Below are 14937 nucleotides of genomic sequence, written 5' to 3'. Positions count from 1 at the left end.
TGTACATGAATGATATTGCATTGCAAAAAACTACAACATTTACATTACAATTATAATTTACCTACAGTTTTGAGTATGATATAGTCTCCCAAAATTTTTAGAAATTGTCAAATGGTAGCATTCAAGATGAATAGGTGTTTTAAGGTTAAGGCGGACAGTGGTGGAGGGGTGGACTCACGGGCAGCGGGTCCACGTAGATTATCATGAAGTGCAGGGACATGGACAGAGTCATGGCTCCCACCAGCCACAGGTTGCTCCAGGGGGGCATCCGAACCAGGGACTGATTCTCAGACAAGCTGTGGGGTGGGCCAATGAGGAGGTGAATATGCGATCATGTCTGTGGCAGAGTGAGGCGTTTGTTCGTGTCACACTGAATGCATGTCTATATTTTTGGGTGTGTATACAGGACAAGGGGTACGAAATGTGTTGGGATCTTAGATTATAAAACATAAAATTCAATACATTACGTGGAGTGATTGTGGATTGGATTTGTGATTTTGCATGGCCACTGTTACACTTCAAAGTCTAAGGTTAAACTGACAATGCAACTGTACGAGTTGGGATTCATCCTGAGATTAACTTCCTTCATGATAACATTCTTAAATAGTTAGGTTTGGTTGTCAATGATTTAAGAAACAATAGGAATAAATTTACAATGTGGTAAAAATGGTTGAGTACTTGTATAAAGAACCATTATCAATTATTAGATTAAACGTTCTTGTCATTGTGCACAGTACACAGTCAATGAAATAAAGTTAACATCTGTTAGGAACACCTGATTTTGTTCAAGTGTTGGATAATAGAGGCTTAATTTAAGTGCACCAAGGCCGTAGCCATGGAGTCAACATTGGGGGGGATGAAATCTGCTGGGGAGTCTGAGGGTCCCCCCCTGAAAACAAAAAAAAGTTTACTAATGAGTAACACTAATTTACAATTTTTATTAATAAAAAAAAAAAGTGTATTTTTTACATAGCTCTGTTTTTTATTATGGAGCTTTTCTTGTTTCATTGTATGTAATGGCAGAGATTAGGGATTAAGAGAGTACCACTATAATCATATAAACAGAAATCTATGCATTGTAATATGAAGACAAGTCCAGGGGCCTCATGTATAAACGTTGCGTACGCACAAAAAGCTTGCGTACGCTGGTTTTCACGCACGGTGTGATGTATAAAGATTTACTTGACGTGAAAATGTGCGGGCCGTCACGGAAACTTTTGAGCAGACGTGAGAATGTCAGAAGTCTTGTCTGGCTCTGTATAACATGGCAAATTCTAACTGAAAAGTGCCGAAACTCACCAAACATTACAAAATAAAGTTTCCACTACAGTTACTGTCGTACATCTATGACGTTGACAATTCAAATCACATTTTCATTTTTTTTTTTCTTTTTTTTTTCATTAATGTGGATGATCACATCAAAATGCCAAAACCCAAACGGGAAATGCTAACTCTATATAGGCTACTGTTTAATCCGCCACCACTTAATAATCAGGAAATCATGCTGTTACGATGCGCCACCACTCGTTTCTTAATTTCAAGTTTTACATCGGACCAGGGGCGGATCTACCGGGGTGGCATGGGGTGGCAAATGCCACCCTAAAAATAGCCTTGCCACCCCAGCTGCCACCCCAGTTGGCAGCTTTGAAAACAAAGAAAAGTTGTGGCTCATCGGACATTTGCGAGAGCGAATTTCTAATATCCGAATGCAAGTAAATGCAGCACGAAAACGACTCCATCCACCCTCCCCACACCGCCACCGAAGTTGCTTTCATTTGAACACAAGGAAGGCGCAAACTGACCATAGAAGGCTTCAACTCAAGGAAGAAATCGTTGGCACGGACAGCAGACCACACCGGAGGAATGAGGTGTTAAGCAATTATCTATTAATGACTAAGAATAATTACAAAAGTGCAGGGCTATACGGAGTTGCAATGTTACTTTTCCTGTTGAATTGAGGTTAATAAGTCGCTCTGGATAAGAGCGTCTGCTAAATGACTAAATGTAATAACATTAACTCGTGAATTCTTTGGGCAACAAAGCAACAACAAAGAGTGACTGTGGTAAAGTTAGTTTGAAGTTCGATATTCAACAGATATTCGGACGCCCAGTATTGTGTTATTTTAACCGGTGTTTAGCACTGCTACGACCGGCCGCATAGCCAATGCTTTTGGCTGCCTAAACAACGCGTACGTTTAGGGACCGTCAACAAATTACACATTTCAAAAGTCAATAGCTTTTCAACAACATGAACTAGGAGCGCCAAAATAATGTTAAACTGTTGAAGATGTATGCATTCATGCTGCAAAGCCTTTATTTTGTTCATTTTCATCTCAGGTTATTAAAAAATATTTGATTCAAAATAAATCTTCAAACTTCAATAGCTTTTTGGTCATGTGACCTATAATCCTCAAATTCATTTCAGTGTTCACTGACTATGCATACATGTTGCACAGCCTTTAGTTTTTTCATTTTGATCTCACGCACATTTGCCACGGGATGCCACCCCTCAAAATCTCCTGCCACCCCATGAATATTTTTCTAGATCGGACCAATTTTTGCCATGAACCCGGGTCTCCGAACCCACAGCATTTACGGCCCTATAATAATAACTAGAGTGGGTACAATTTCTGGGGAAATTGTAGGGTGTGCTTGCTTGCGTCGGTTGCACAGGGGTCCATTTTTTAATGACATTTTTACAACTGATATTTCTGTATATTTTATATAAAAATGCATACTTATTATTTATAAAGATTACATAGATTTAAAAGCATATTTTTTTGCTGCTCATTTACAACTCAAAATACGAGTGAAGTGTAGAATGAAATAGATGTCTTCTCATTTCCCCTGCAAGAGGCAGCCTCATAGCTGAATCAAAACTAATACATTTGGCAGACCGGTGTAAAAATTGACCTAATCTCTATGACTTAAACGTCCTTTTGAGTTTTTCCCTTCTCGTGATATTTTCAGGCATTTAGCCTACTCATATTGCATTCATTCATTAATAAAGAACCCCCTTTGAATATTATTCTACGACGTTACCGGCAGTAGAAGATGGAATCGCGATTCAAACAGTACCATCTGCTAACTGAAAATATTCCCCCAAAAACGTAAATAAGCTTGACATTTATTTAGTGTAAAATCGCTCATTCATAAAAAGCTCACTGGTAGCGATCATTGTCAGTAACAACGCAAAATGCGATATAGCCCTGTGTGGAGAAGCTGCCCCGGTAAATTGTACTACTACAGTACAGTACTAGACTACTGCTGTGTTCGTCTTGGTAGCGATTGCGTTGGTTGAATTCGATTTAACGTTCCGTTGTACGGTTTAGGCTGAAATTAATTATTTTCATGAACAGATTGACAAAGTTTAGGCTGTGGCAATGAAGTTCAGCTTAGTAGTTAGATAGACTTTTGATTTAAGTAAGGGGAGTGCCGAACATGTTCTGTCGCCGTTTGACTTCCTAAACAGCTGTGTAGATGTTTTTGTAGTGTCTCGCGTAGGCTACAGCGTTGCAGTGAGCTACACTGGTTTGAAACCGTAATGATAATTTCACCCACAAATCGTTTACTTGTAATCTAATGTCATAATAAATCCTACAACGAAAATGTATTTGTGAGGAATGTTTATTTTAATGATTGAAAACAGATGCATCATAGACCACTGTAGTATGTGTTGCCCGGGCAACAGAGGCTAATGTCATGATGCTAATGCTTCAGTGAAATAGTAGACTACCGTTTCCGAAAGTAGATGTCGGCCTACTTCCTTAATAATATCAGCTAATATTGTACATTACATTTCACAATTGTGTTTCACATCACAAAGTAAAATGAGTAAATAGCTATCACCCTGGCCTCTTTGCTTGTGGCGTTTCTGCAGCTGCCTTGCAGTAAAGCTATAGTTAGCCTAGCTATCCCCCAAGTTAACAGATGCGAAACGTATGTTCTGCTACAGGTAGTCACACGTGTTTTCGTGACGTAGTGACGTTAGTAACGTCAGCGACTGTGGCTAGCAAATTAGCCACCGTTAGCTTCACTTTTCACCACAAAAACGCAATTTCTACTTAAACCATCCAATGGAACGTAAATAAAAATACAACCAACGCAATCGAGACCAAGACGAACCTTTTGACACCGCCGTTGTCTATGTAGTACAAATATTGACTGATCCTTAGGGGGGCGAAAATAAACAATAAACTAGAAAAAGCTGTTCCTGCGAAACAGCAGTGAGAATGCTGAAAACCTGAATGGGGATAGCTGACCATGCTAAAAAATTTAGTGAAAATTTAGGAGAAAGTTATAAGCTGAAGCTTCAAAGCGCCCGAAAGTTATTTTTGAAAGGGGCAGGAGCTGGACGAAGGCATAAAACTACAGAAAAGAGAAGAATAATGCAAAAAGAGAAATAATTCAGAAGAATTTGAAAATTTAGTAGAAAGTCATTTGCTCAGGTTTCAAAAGGTCTGAAATGTATTTTAGAGAGGACCTGGAGCTAACTGATTAAAATGCTGGTGCAAAAAAAGTTGAACTATTGTGGGTAGTAAATAAGATCATGCTACATCTAACCAGCAGATCTACGCCTAACACCGTAGGCGTGAATAATGCATGCATCGTGATTGTCGTCCATCTGTAGCCGAAGGTGTTTGCACCGTATGTCCAATCGCAAACATGGACAAAACAAGAGCCGCACATTTCACGCAGGAGGAGCCGACAATAATCTTCCAAACTTTGTCTACTCCTCCTGCGTGAAATATTGTAATACAAACATATCAGGAATACAGACATATAATACAGACAAAAATCAACAAAGTCGCTGCTGCCAAGCTGGCAGAAAATAGCAGACGCTGTAAATGCGTAAGCTACATGACTTATTGATATCTTGTGCCCCAGGCACAAGATGTGACCATAATTACACGTGTGCATTCCATAACGTTAAACTTTTGTTGCTGTATTATTTTAGTTGCAACCCTGGCAGTGGCAAACGATCGTGGGAGCAAATAAAAAATAAATAGAAAACCATAATTCAAAACGGTAAGTAGCAGTAGGCAATACTTGCACATATTTTAAGGCCAACAAGTACAAGGTTGAATTGCCTGAGTCAGTCCCTTTTGTAGGATATTGGTATAGCTACAAAGGGCCTATAGAACAATGAAATTGCTTGCAGCCAACAGGAAGAAAAATAAGGCAAAGAAAACTGGGGGGGCCCTCCTCCACTGGACTTCACTCCTGCTGAGGAGCTGGCCCTCTCCAGCTATCAGGGTCGCCCCATGATGGAAGCAGTGGAAGGGGGCATTTCTTTAGACCGTGGTGGCAGCAGCTCGGAAACCCAAGCATATGTATGTTTCAAGTATCTATGTGAAAAATCTAGAATCAAAAATCTATGTGACCATGTTCATTCACCAATTATTTATGATATTGTAGGAGTGAAATGTATTACTGTTCTCTGCAGTGACAGGAAATACAGTGGTGTTGCTGCCACCACCCACTGTTGTCCCACTGTGCCATACAGAGGTAACAGTGAAACTAATAGTCATACGCCAGTATGTATGCCATATGTGGTTGCTGAATATTGATCAAATATGCCATTTACTTTCTCAAGTGGAGGTACAGATGATCAGGAAACTGTGTCTGCCAGCTCAGAGAGCATTTTGGGGGTAGACTTTTGAGTTTAATTTACCACTTGCAACACAGATGGTGTGAGTGTGTGAACGTGTGGCTGTGATTGAAGTGTCTGTAATGACTTGCTAATGGTGGTGGTCTGAACATGAGACACAAGTCCTTACAGTGCTCATTTAAAATATGACTCAATTGATTAAATTGCTATGGTGTTAAACTCAGCAGGAAGAGGAACGTCTTCCTCCCCCTGAGCCTAGGGCCTCTACTTCAAGGCCAAGACAAAGACACAAATTATAAGCAATGAACCTTGAAACACTGTAGTCAAATGGACACCTTCAACTTTCTCCAAGTGTGCCTTGCAAAGGGACAGTGTTCTTTATTTGTTTCAGGTTGGAGCAGACAATGTGAGGGCCTTGTATAAAAGAACCCTGGAGCTCGACAGAGTATAAGAGGCTCGATATAGAGTATAAGAGGCTTTTAATTAAAAAAACAAGGCTGGCTTTTCTGTGTTCCTAGGGAAGGGAGAACACATAAGGATGTATTTGTTAAACTTTTTATACCTTTTTGTGGCTTTTTTGTTGTGCATTTTGATTCTTTTGTGGGGGTTTTCACCATTTCTTTCTTTCAATGTCCTATTTATTCTTTTTGAAAAATGCTATAAAAGTGAATGAAACATCCAAATTCAATGAAAGTAGTGAAATTATCATTTATTTAACTTGGGAAGAGCATTGTATGGTACCATACACATTGTTCTTTTTGGTTTGAAATGTTTTGGTTGAAAGAAACACACATTTCTGATATGGAAATGATTAGAAAAAGGCTCAAAGCAACCCAAGGACAACAGAATGGGTTAAGGGGAGACACCCCAGTGAATAGGGATAACATCCCCAGTTGCTAACTAATATTAGGTCAAATATTGTTTTCATTACTAGTTTCCTGTAAATGTATGTTTAAATGAGCAAATGATGAAATGAAAATCCTTGTTTCATTTTGTCAACATATTAGAGTCCAAAGTTTTTACAAAGGGCACTTTGGATATCTCTTTTTCATCACTCCATTAATCAGAATATGGTGGTAACAGCCATTGAAGAAAATCCTTTGCAAATTGCGCGGCAGACCGTGTTCTTGCTCAGGTTCTCCGCATCACCCACACTATAAAAGTAGGTAGCGAAATAACGAAACGCTATATATAGTGGGACTGTGAGCGCACGGCTTCGATGTGTCGCATTGGCAACATACGGCTCAAGAAGCTGGAAAAGACATGTAATTCCCTCTGCTGAGAATCTATATCTTTCATAAAGATACTCATGAGGGAATGCGAAAGGGTTTTGTCGGTCTCTAAATGTTCTTGCTCTTCTGAGCGCAGCTCTCACTATCCGCGCACCAAGCTCCACAGGATCTTCTATGAACGGTGACGGCATTATCCTCAAGAATGAGTTAGTGGGAGGGACTTTTATACCGGTTGATCTCTGATCTCCAACTTAACCTGCTCCCGACCAGGTTAGCCGTTCAGCACGTGTTACCATGGCGACCTACCCCGGTAACAAGTGATCCACCGTCGTAGTACAGAAAACCCTGGGTTGAACCTGAAGTTACCTCGCTAACGGCAAATCTTGATTCGTAGTACAGGCCCCTGGTTTCGCAGTATGATGACAGTCGTAGTGTCACTAGAATGGCCATAACAAAAGATCATATTTCAAATCTGTCTGCTGTTCTACATTGCCCACACAATTATATATATATATATATATATATGTCAACTTTAACATGGCCTGTATCTTGCATCTAAAGTGCTCGAAAATTAGCTCGTCTAATGTATGGTGGACTGAGAACATATTTGTTAGTCAAAGCAGAGCGAGCGGATGTCGTGGGAGAATTCCTACTGTGTTAGATTTACTGCTTCAAATTGAAAACGGAGAAGATATTTAGAGTAAAGACACTTTACTTAACATCTGTGTTCAATATCGTCAATTAAAAGTAAAAACTTTCCAGTTATGAAGCGTTTGTTCGTAGGATTAACGCCAGCTGCAGCAAACACTTATCCCAGCCCCGGTTTGGCTGTTCGTGACGGTCAGCTATGACAGTCTTGAGCCTCGATTTTTGCAGATTTCTGTGAAACTTGCTAAAATAAAAACGATCTAGCTAGATTATGTACACTTTAAGCTCAATGTACATACCTTGTTTGGTCGATTGTGGAAAAGAAGTCGAAACGTTTTTAGTTATGGAGAGCCATCGCGCTAGCTCGATTATAAGAGAGAATAACAGAAATGTAGCTAGAATCCACACCTCATACAAGTTAACCTAGACGCAAAACTGTACGTCCAATCCAAAAAATAAGGATATTTTCCGAGACCCAAGACTCTGCCGAAACCAGAGATATCCTTTATATGTCTGTGCGGTCAGAAATACAACTCTACCGGCAGTTTCAAAAACGTGTACCCAATTCTGCTTTCATGGTGCGTCTGTTTGGTTGCCACGGTGATGGCGCAGCTGTGATAGCTAACAAGCTAGGCAGAGAGAAAAACGAACATTTACCTAGCATCCTAAAGAATATATTGTGCTTATTAAAGTTATGCATTGTGCTTATTAAAGTTATGAACTTAATCCACACCTCAAACAAGTTGACCTAGACGCAAAACTACACGTCCAATCAATAAAATTAGGATATTTTCCGAGACCCAAGACTCTGCCGAAACTAGAGATGTCCTTTATATGTCTGTGCGGTCAGAAATATGTCTCTACCGGCAGTTTCGAAATCGTCTTCCTTCTTGCTTTCTCTGACGGATTTTACCCACCTCTCCATTGAAGTTAGTGAGAGAATTTGAAAGGCTGCTCTCGCTTCAAGGCTCATAGCTGAAAATCTGTAAATGTGAGCTCTTTAGTAGTTACATTGGCTGAAAGAGGACAATTATTCCTACATTTTAAGGTATAACTTGTTTCTGTAAGTTAAACTATATGAACGTTAGAGGAATTAGTTTGACAATTTAGTTGAATATCAGAAAAAGAACAGCCAGCAGAGTTTGCTGCTCATTCATAAAAATCAAGGAGCAAACATTTTAATGTATTTCAAACTGTCATAATTCAAAATTGGCTGAATATTTGAAAAAGCTGAATCATTTGGGAATAGCTGAATGTCTTGTGAACATTTTAAAAGTTGAATTGTGTCTCTAGCTGAAAGTATGCTGAAGTAGTTACGTTTGAAAGAGGAGGAAGCTTTTTAATGATTTGAAAGGATTTACCATTACTTTTAATGGGAGAATAATTTGCACAAAAACCTTAATGTCTTAAAAAGTATAAAAGTGAGAAATACCAAAAGCCATAGCCAACATCTCCTGAAGGAGCTGAACGTTTTGATACAAAAATTGTAGGAATCGGTGAAAGTATGCAGGACTAGTTAAAGGCCAAAAAACGGTGGAAGAACTAAGAAGTTGAAAAACAATAGTGAGAATGCTGAACAGCATTTATCATTTATCTCACAATAAATAAATATATATGTGAGAGAACAAAGGTTGTGCCCTTGCCGAAGGCAAAGCACACCCAATAATGATTCTATTTGTAATGCACTTTACATTTAGCTAAATCTCAAAGTGTTAAAGGTTAAAAACAACAAAGGGCTCAAATAGTGACAGTTTTCCACTCTGCCGACTTTCTTTTGTTGCTAATACCTGATGACAGGCCGACAAAAAGGACACATTTTCTCGCATCCACCTCTGTTATTAGAACCTCGATCTCACAGTCTGTGAAATTTTTCTTTTTTGCGTGTTTAGCCATTTTAATTCAGACAAAGAAATGACCTCAGGAGCGCATTTATAGGCCATCTGCATATTCATTTATGGGAGGAGGCAAGGCAGGGTCAGTGGCTCGTTCACGTGCGGTTGATTGTGATTTATAAAGGAAAGGGGCGCAGGACCTGGCGTACGACCGGTTTCATACATGTGAATATTTCTTTGCGTAGGTACTTTTCAAGTTTTGGCCGTACGCCATCTTCTGGTATGAAAGCTGCGCAATCCTTTATACTTGAGGCCCCTGGTCCACACTATTGCTAAACTTTATCACTCTTTTATAGGAATATGTAGCTCGACACTCGCGCTCTCTACCTCCTCTCTCTTCGTGCTCTCTCCCCTCTCTCTTCGTGCTCTCTCCCCCTCGTTCTTCGCGCACTCTCATCTCATCCTTACCAACCAGTGCAAGCTTACATCTCCCGTACAAAACACCGGTATCAGTAATACTAGTAGTTATAAAATGGCAATTTTTTTATTTAGTTATGAATATGATATATATGAATATAATTTTTTAATGATAATTTCGGACAGCGTGGTTTCCTGTCGTAGACTAGCACATTTATATTGTATTTAAATTTTTATATCAATCTATTGGGGGGGGACATTTAGACCAAATTTGAATATTGGGTGATGTCTCCCCCCCCCCCAATATATGTTATGATTACAGCCTTGAAGTGCAATACCCATTTTCATTGCTTTCCACTCACCTGTTGAGGGCATTACACATCTCAATTGTAACGAGCACAGACAGGGCCATGGTCATTGGAGGAGCAGCCTCAAACACCTCACAGCGAACACCTGCAAAATCCTCATTTTCCTCACTGCACTGCATGAAGTGGGACTGAGACAGGCAATCGAAGAGATAGCTATTTAGTTACACAAAACAAGTCACAGAAAATGAGTTATTTAGTAGAAGGCTAAATAATAGTTAAATGATCAATAGTTTGATAGTTAAAATTGACATAACCATATCATACAAACTACAAAATGTTTCCAACAATCCAAATGTTTCCCTTAAATTCATGAGCAGAAACAGTTCCAATGTCATAGATTATCTACAGTTTAATTTCTTTCAAACTGCAAACTCCTTAATCTAAAGAAAATAGAGTAGAATAGTCTAAATTAGGTAATACATTTCCATCAATGTGAGATACAAGGAGAAAGGCATGATGCATGTGTAGAGTATTGGACTTGGCCAGATCCTCACCAGGTGGTAGAAGGACACCATGGGGCCTTCTTCACAGTACAGGAACCACCAGGCAGCAGCAGCCACGGTTGCAGCACCAACATAGCCTAATTGAGACATGAGAGGAAACAAAGGAAGTTACAAGCCATTCTTGTATGTTACATTTACTCTCCTATCCACTCTTCGATGAATTTCCTTCACGTTTTTTGTAAGAGGTTCTAAATCTGTTGGAATGTGTTGGAATCACTTTGCTGATGGAAAACGTGTTTGTGTTGGAATGAGATCCAGAATTGGGCTCATAGGTTCAACACAGTGTCATTGAGTCAGGATTAAGATTGTGGTGTTTAGGTTAGGTTCCACATGTCCCAACTCAAAACTAACACATACTCCTTTCTGGTGGAAAAGGTACTCAAATAGCAGTCGTTAATCAACATACCTCCAATGGCCAGGTATCTGAAGAAGAGCCAGCCGGAGATTAGGGGCTCCTTGGGGGAACGGGGGGCCTTGCCCATGATGTCCAGGTCTGGCGGGTTGAAGCCCAGGGCAGTGGCGGGCAGACCATCGGTGACTAGGTTAACCCAGAGCAGCTGGACGGGGATCAAGGCCTCAGGCAGACCCAGGGCGGCCGTCAGGAAGATACTGAGGGAGGGAGGGAGGGAGGGTTGTATCAAATACTGTAATCAACACTTCTGTCACAGTGAAATAAAGTCATATTGCTCTTGAATCCATGTATCATTCATTCTTTATTTATTTATTTATAAGTGAGAAACAAAAATCGGAATCCAAAACTAAAATCAGAATCCAAAACCAACAAACAAAATAGAAAAACGTGCCAGATGTTGAACTTTAAAATTTCTTTAAGATTTAGAAATTTCGTTTTTGTGTCCAGGAAGGTATTGACTTCTTTGTGTGTTGCACTTGACAAGCTTGCAGCAAATTCACCAACCATTCAGTGAGTAATTTGGTATCGACACCATGCCTGCACTGGAACCATACTTTGATTTAATTAAAGAGTTATATGAACTGGCAAGACAAAGACCGTAACTGCAATATACATTGCCGAAATAATAAAAGTTAGTCTAGTCTTTCTGTCAGGGTGTGAGGAGGGGTAGGACCCAAATGCACAAGAGTACGCAGCCATGTCGGAAACAAAGGGTTTATTACAGAAAACGGGAAAACAGCTAGGGTACTCACACGGACAGGTAGTACAAAGACTGGACACAAAACAGAAACCTAAATACACAGAATCAAACGACACAATGACGCTAACAAGAACGAGACACAGGTGAAGACATTGACAGGGAAACCTCGCCAAACCTCGCCAAAACAGAACTCCTCATCATCCCGGCCAAACCCTCCATCTCCCACGATCTCTCAATCACCCTGGGATCGGCGACGGTGACCCCTTCATCCTCTGCCAGGAACCTCGGGGTGACCATGGATGACGAGCTCTCTCTGACAGCCCACATTGCTGGGAGCACGGGCACGGGGGCGCATGGGAGCGCGGGCACGGGGGCGCATGGGAGCGCGGGCCAGAAGTCCTCGGGCGGAGGAGGCGGCCAGAAGTCCTCGGGCGCAGGAGGAGGCGGCCAGGAGTCCTCGGGCGGAGGAGGCGGCGGCCAGGAGTCCTCGGGCGGAGGAGGCAGGGGCACAGGGAAGGAACGAGGCTGGGGCACAGGGAAGGAACAAGGCTGGGGCACAGGGCAGGAACGAGGCTGGGGCACAGGGCAGGAACGAGTCAGGGGCCCAGGGCAGGACCGAGGCAGGGGCCCAGGGCAGGACCGAGGCTGGAGTCAGGGTTCGGGCCGGGGCTGGAGGCAGGACTTGGGGTGGGCCTTCAGCTGCAGGCTTCGGGGTCCACCAAAGGCAAGTCTTGTCCCTATTAAAGGGTTGCGAAAACTCTCCGCTGGGTCTATTTGAGGTCTTGTCATTCTGTCAGGGTGTGAGGAGGGGTAGGACCCAAATGCACGAGAGTACGCAGCCATGTCGGAAACAAAGGGTTTATTACTGAAAACGGGAAAACAGCTAGGGTACTCACACGGACAGGTAGTACAAAGACTGGACACAAAACAGAAACCTAAATACACAGAACCAAACGAAACAATGACGCTAACAAGATCGAGACACAGGTGAAGACATTGACAGGGAAACACTAGGACAGGGCAAAACCAAAAACAACAGGGGGGCACGGCTGTGTCCGTGACACTTTCTAGTCTCATATTCCACTCTAATTTAGGATATCTGGACAGTTAATTCGCAACACATTCATCCAGAGGAGAGGAAAAGATAGGGAAGGAGAGGAGAAGATAGGACAAGAGGAAGAAACCTCGGCCGCAATATCTGGCAATTTAAGAATAAATAACATATTTTCATCCCGTGTTAGCGATTTTTTCAGAATGCGAAGAAATTTGTTTTCAAATGCAAAAACCAAATGTTCCCAGACACCCCGGAACATTTGGTCCCGTCCAATGTTGACTGACTCCAATGTTGACTGACTCCAATGTTGACTGACTCCAATGTTGACTGACTCCAATGTTGACTCCTTAGCTACGGTCTTGGGCATGACACATGCAGAGACCACGCTTTCCACCTCGTCTTCCTTTAAAGCTACACTTCAAGTTCTTCTGAACAATATAAAGCTCTCCATTATTCTTCCTTGAGGTTAGTAAAACTGAATCCAGCTAACGAGACGTTAGAAGTGCAACACATAAACAAGTCAATATCAAAAATAAATAAAAGTCAATAACTTCTGCGTCACAACAAAAACAAAATGTTAATATAGCTGCAAGCAGCAATGGCAGATTCCTCCCTCAAACTGGCAAAATGTTGTAAAATTGACATAATAGATAGTTACACTGGGATTAACCAGAAGACTTTAAAAACAGTAAATTCTGTCAGAATCCCCCAAAAATGATACATAACTCTGACTAGATTAGAACCTACAACCCTTTGCACATCAGCATTATGTCTCATCTTACTAATCCATTCACAGACTTAGACATTGGACTGTTCAGATTTTGTATCAGAAAATAAGCCGTTTCTCCAATGGCAGTCATTGTCAGATTTGGTTAAAGTTCATCTGTAATTCAGTCAGGCTTTTCCAGATGTTGAAAAAGGTGCTGCGCCACCTACTGTTGAGGACATGAAGTTTGCGGTATTGCACAAAAACACAAACTAGGCCGTTGATGTAAATGTAAAAAAAAAAAAAAAAAAAAAAAAAAGCTCCTTTACTTCAATAATTATTGACTTAATTCGTAGACTATCTGCTTCTTCAAACACAACGACATTACTCAATTGCAACATAGAGACCAAATTCACAATGTATAGCCTATTAGCTAGATAGCTACAGACCGTGACATAGTCTTGGCTACTGTGATATAGAAAGATTGTAGGCTGGTCCGTGTATCATCCGATCATTCAATTATTCCATTTAATCTGGCAAACCAAAAACGAAATAACGAATCAATATTCTGTTTTTCTGTATGTACAAAAAATTTAAAACTGACGTTTGTTGCATTGCTTTCAGCTCGAAACGGGAAATATAATAAACAAGGAAACCAAAACGAAATAATGGGTCGAATTTATGTTGTTTTTATTTTTCTTTATTTGTTTTCCCATTTCCCACAGTGCCATCAATTCTGTTTTGCGCATGCGCAGTGGATAATCTCCAACCGCGTTTTATATATGTCAATGCGTGGAACAGGTAACATATGGAGGACTAAAAGTGCCACAATGAATTAAATAAATACACCATTAAATAATTACTTAAATGTGTCATTTATTAATTAAAATAGGAATTATATACATAAATATGTTCTTAAATGTGTCATGAATTCATTAAAATACCAATTAATTTTATGTAAAATACATATACAATACATATATTTTTTTTACATACACAATTATTTCACTATTTAAGTATTTCATGGTCCATTTACAAACGCTAAACAGCGCCCCCAGTCGATTGCATCCAAAATATGGCTCATGTGCGTGTGTAGCATTGTAACATAGTATATATTATTCATAATATGAGGGATCAGGGGATGATACTCACATTTTGATTACTTTGTAGAGTTTCTGGCGGTTAAAGCTAGGACTGTTGTTACGACTGGTGAGCTGAAACAGCTTGCCTTGCGTCCGCAGCTCCGGTCAGCTGCCTCAACAATGGATCAGACTAGATTTGCGCTAGCCCCACCCACTGACTTTGATGGGCGAGTTTGACAGATAACACAATTAATGAAGCACTGCAACACGACACGTTGTGGAATGTAAATGCAACACGTTGTGAAATGTAAATGCAATCGACTGGGGGCGCTGTTTAGCGTTTGTAAGAATTGTAGAATTGGTGGCACCGTG

General features: G+C 40.7%; 1 protein-coding gene across 1 annotated transcript in view; it reads right to left on the bottom strand.

Moving 5' to 3' along the window:
* The window catches only part of atp2a1 (ATPase sarcoplasmic/endoplasmic reticulum Ca2+ transporting 1), an 82105-nt gene that overhangs the window by 1313 nt on the left and 65855 nt on the right, over nt 1-14937 (bottom strand). Inside the window, exons 20-23 of the mRNA XM_062453990.1 lie at nt 11018-11220; nt 10603-10688; nt 10103-10236; nt 179-296 (exon numbers count right to left, since the gene is read on the bottom strand). Of these exons, the coding sequence (XP_062309974.1) occupies nt 179-296; nt 10103-10236; nt 10603-10688; nt 11018-11220 (541 nt within the window). The remainder of the gene's footprint in view (nt 1-178; nt 297-10102; nt 10237-10602; nt 10689-11017; nt 11221-14937) is intronic.

This window comes from Osmerus eperlanus, chromosome 2, assembly GCF_963692335.1.
Source record: "Osmerus eperlanus chromosome 2, fOsmEpe2.1, whole genome shotgun sequence".
Taxonomy (NCBI): domain Eukaryota; kingdom Metazoa; phylum Chordata; class Actinopteri; order Osmeriformes; family Osmeridae; genus Osmerus; species Osmerus eperlanus.
This window is presented reverse-complemented; position numbering and strand designations above follow the sequence as displayed.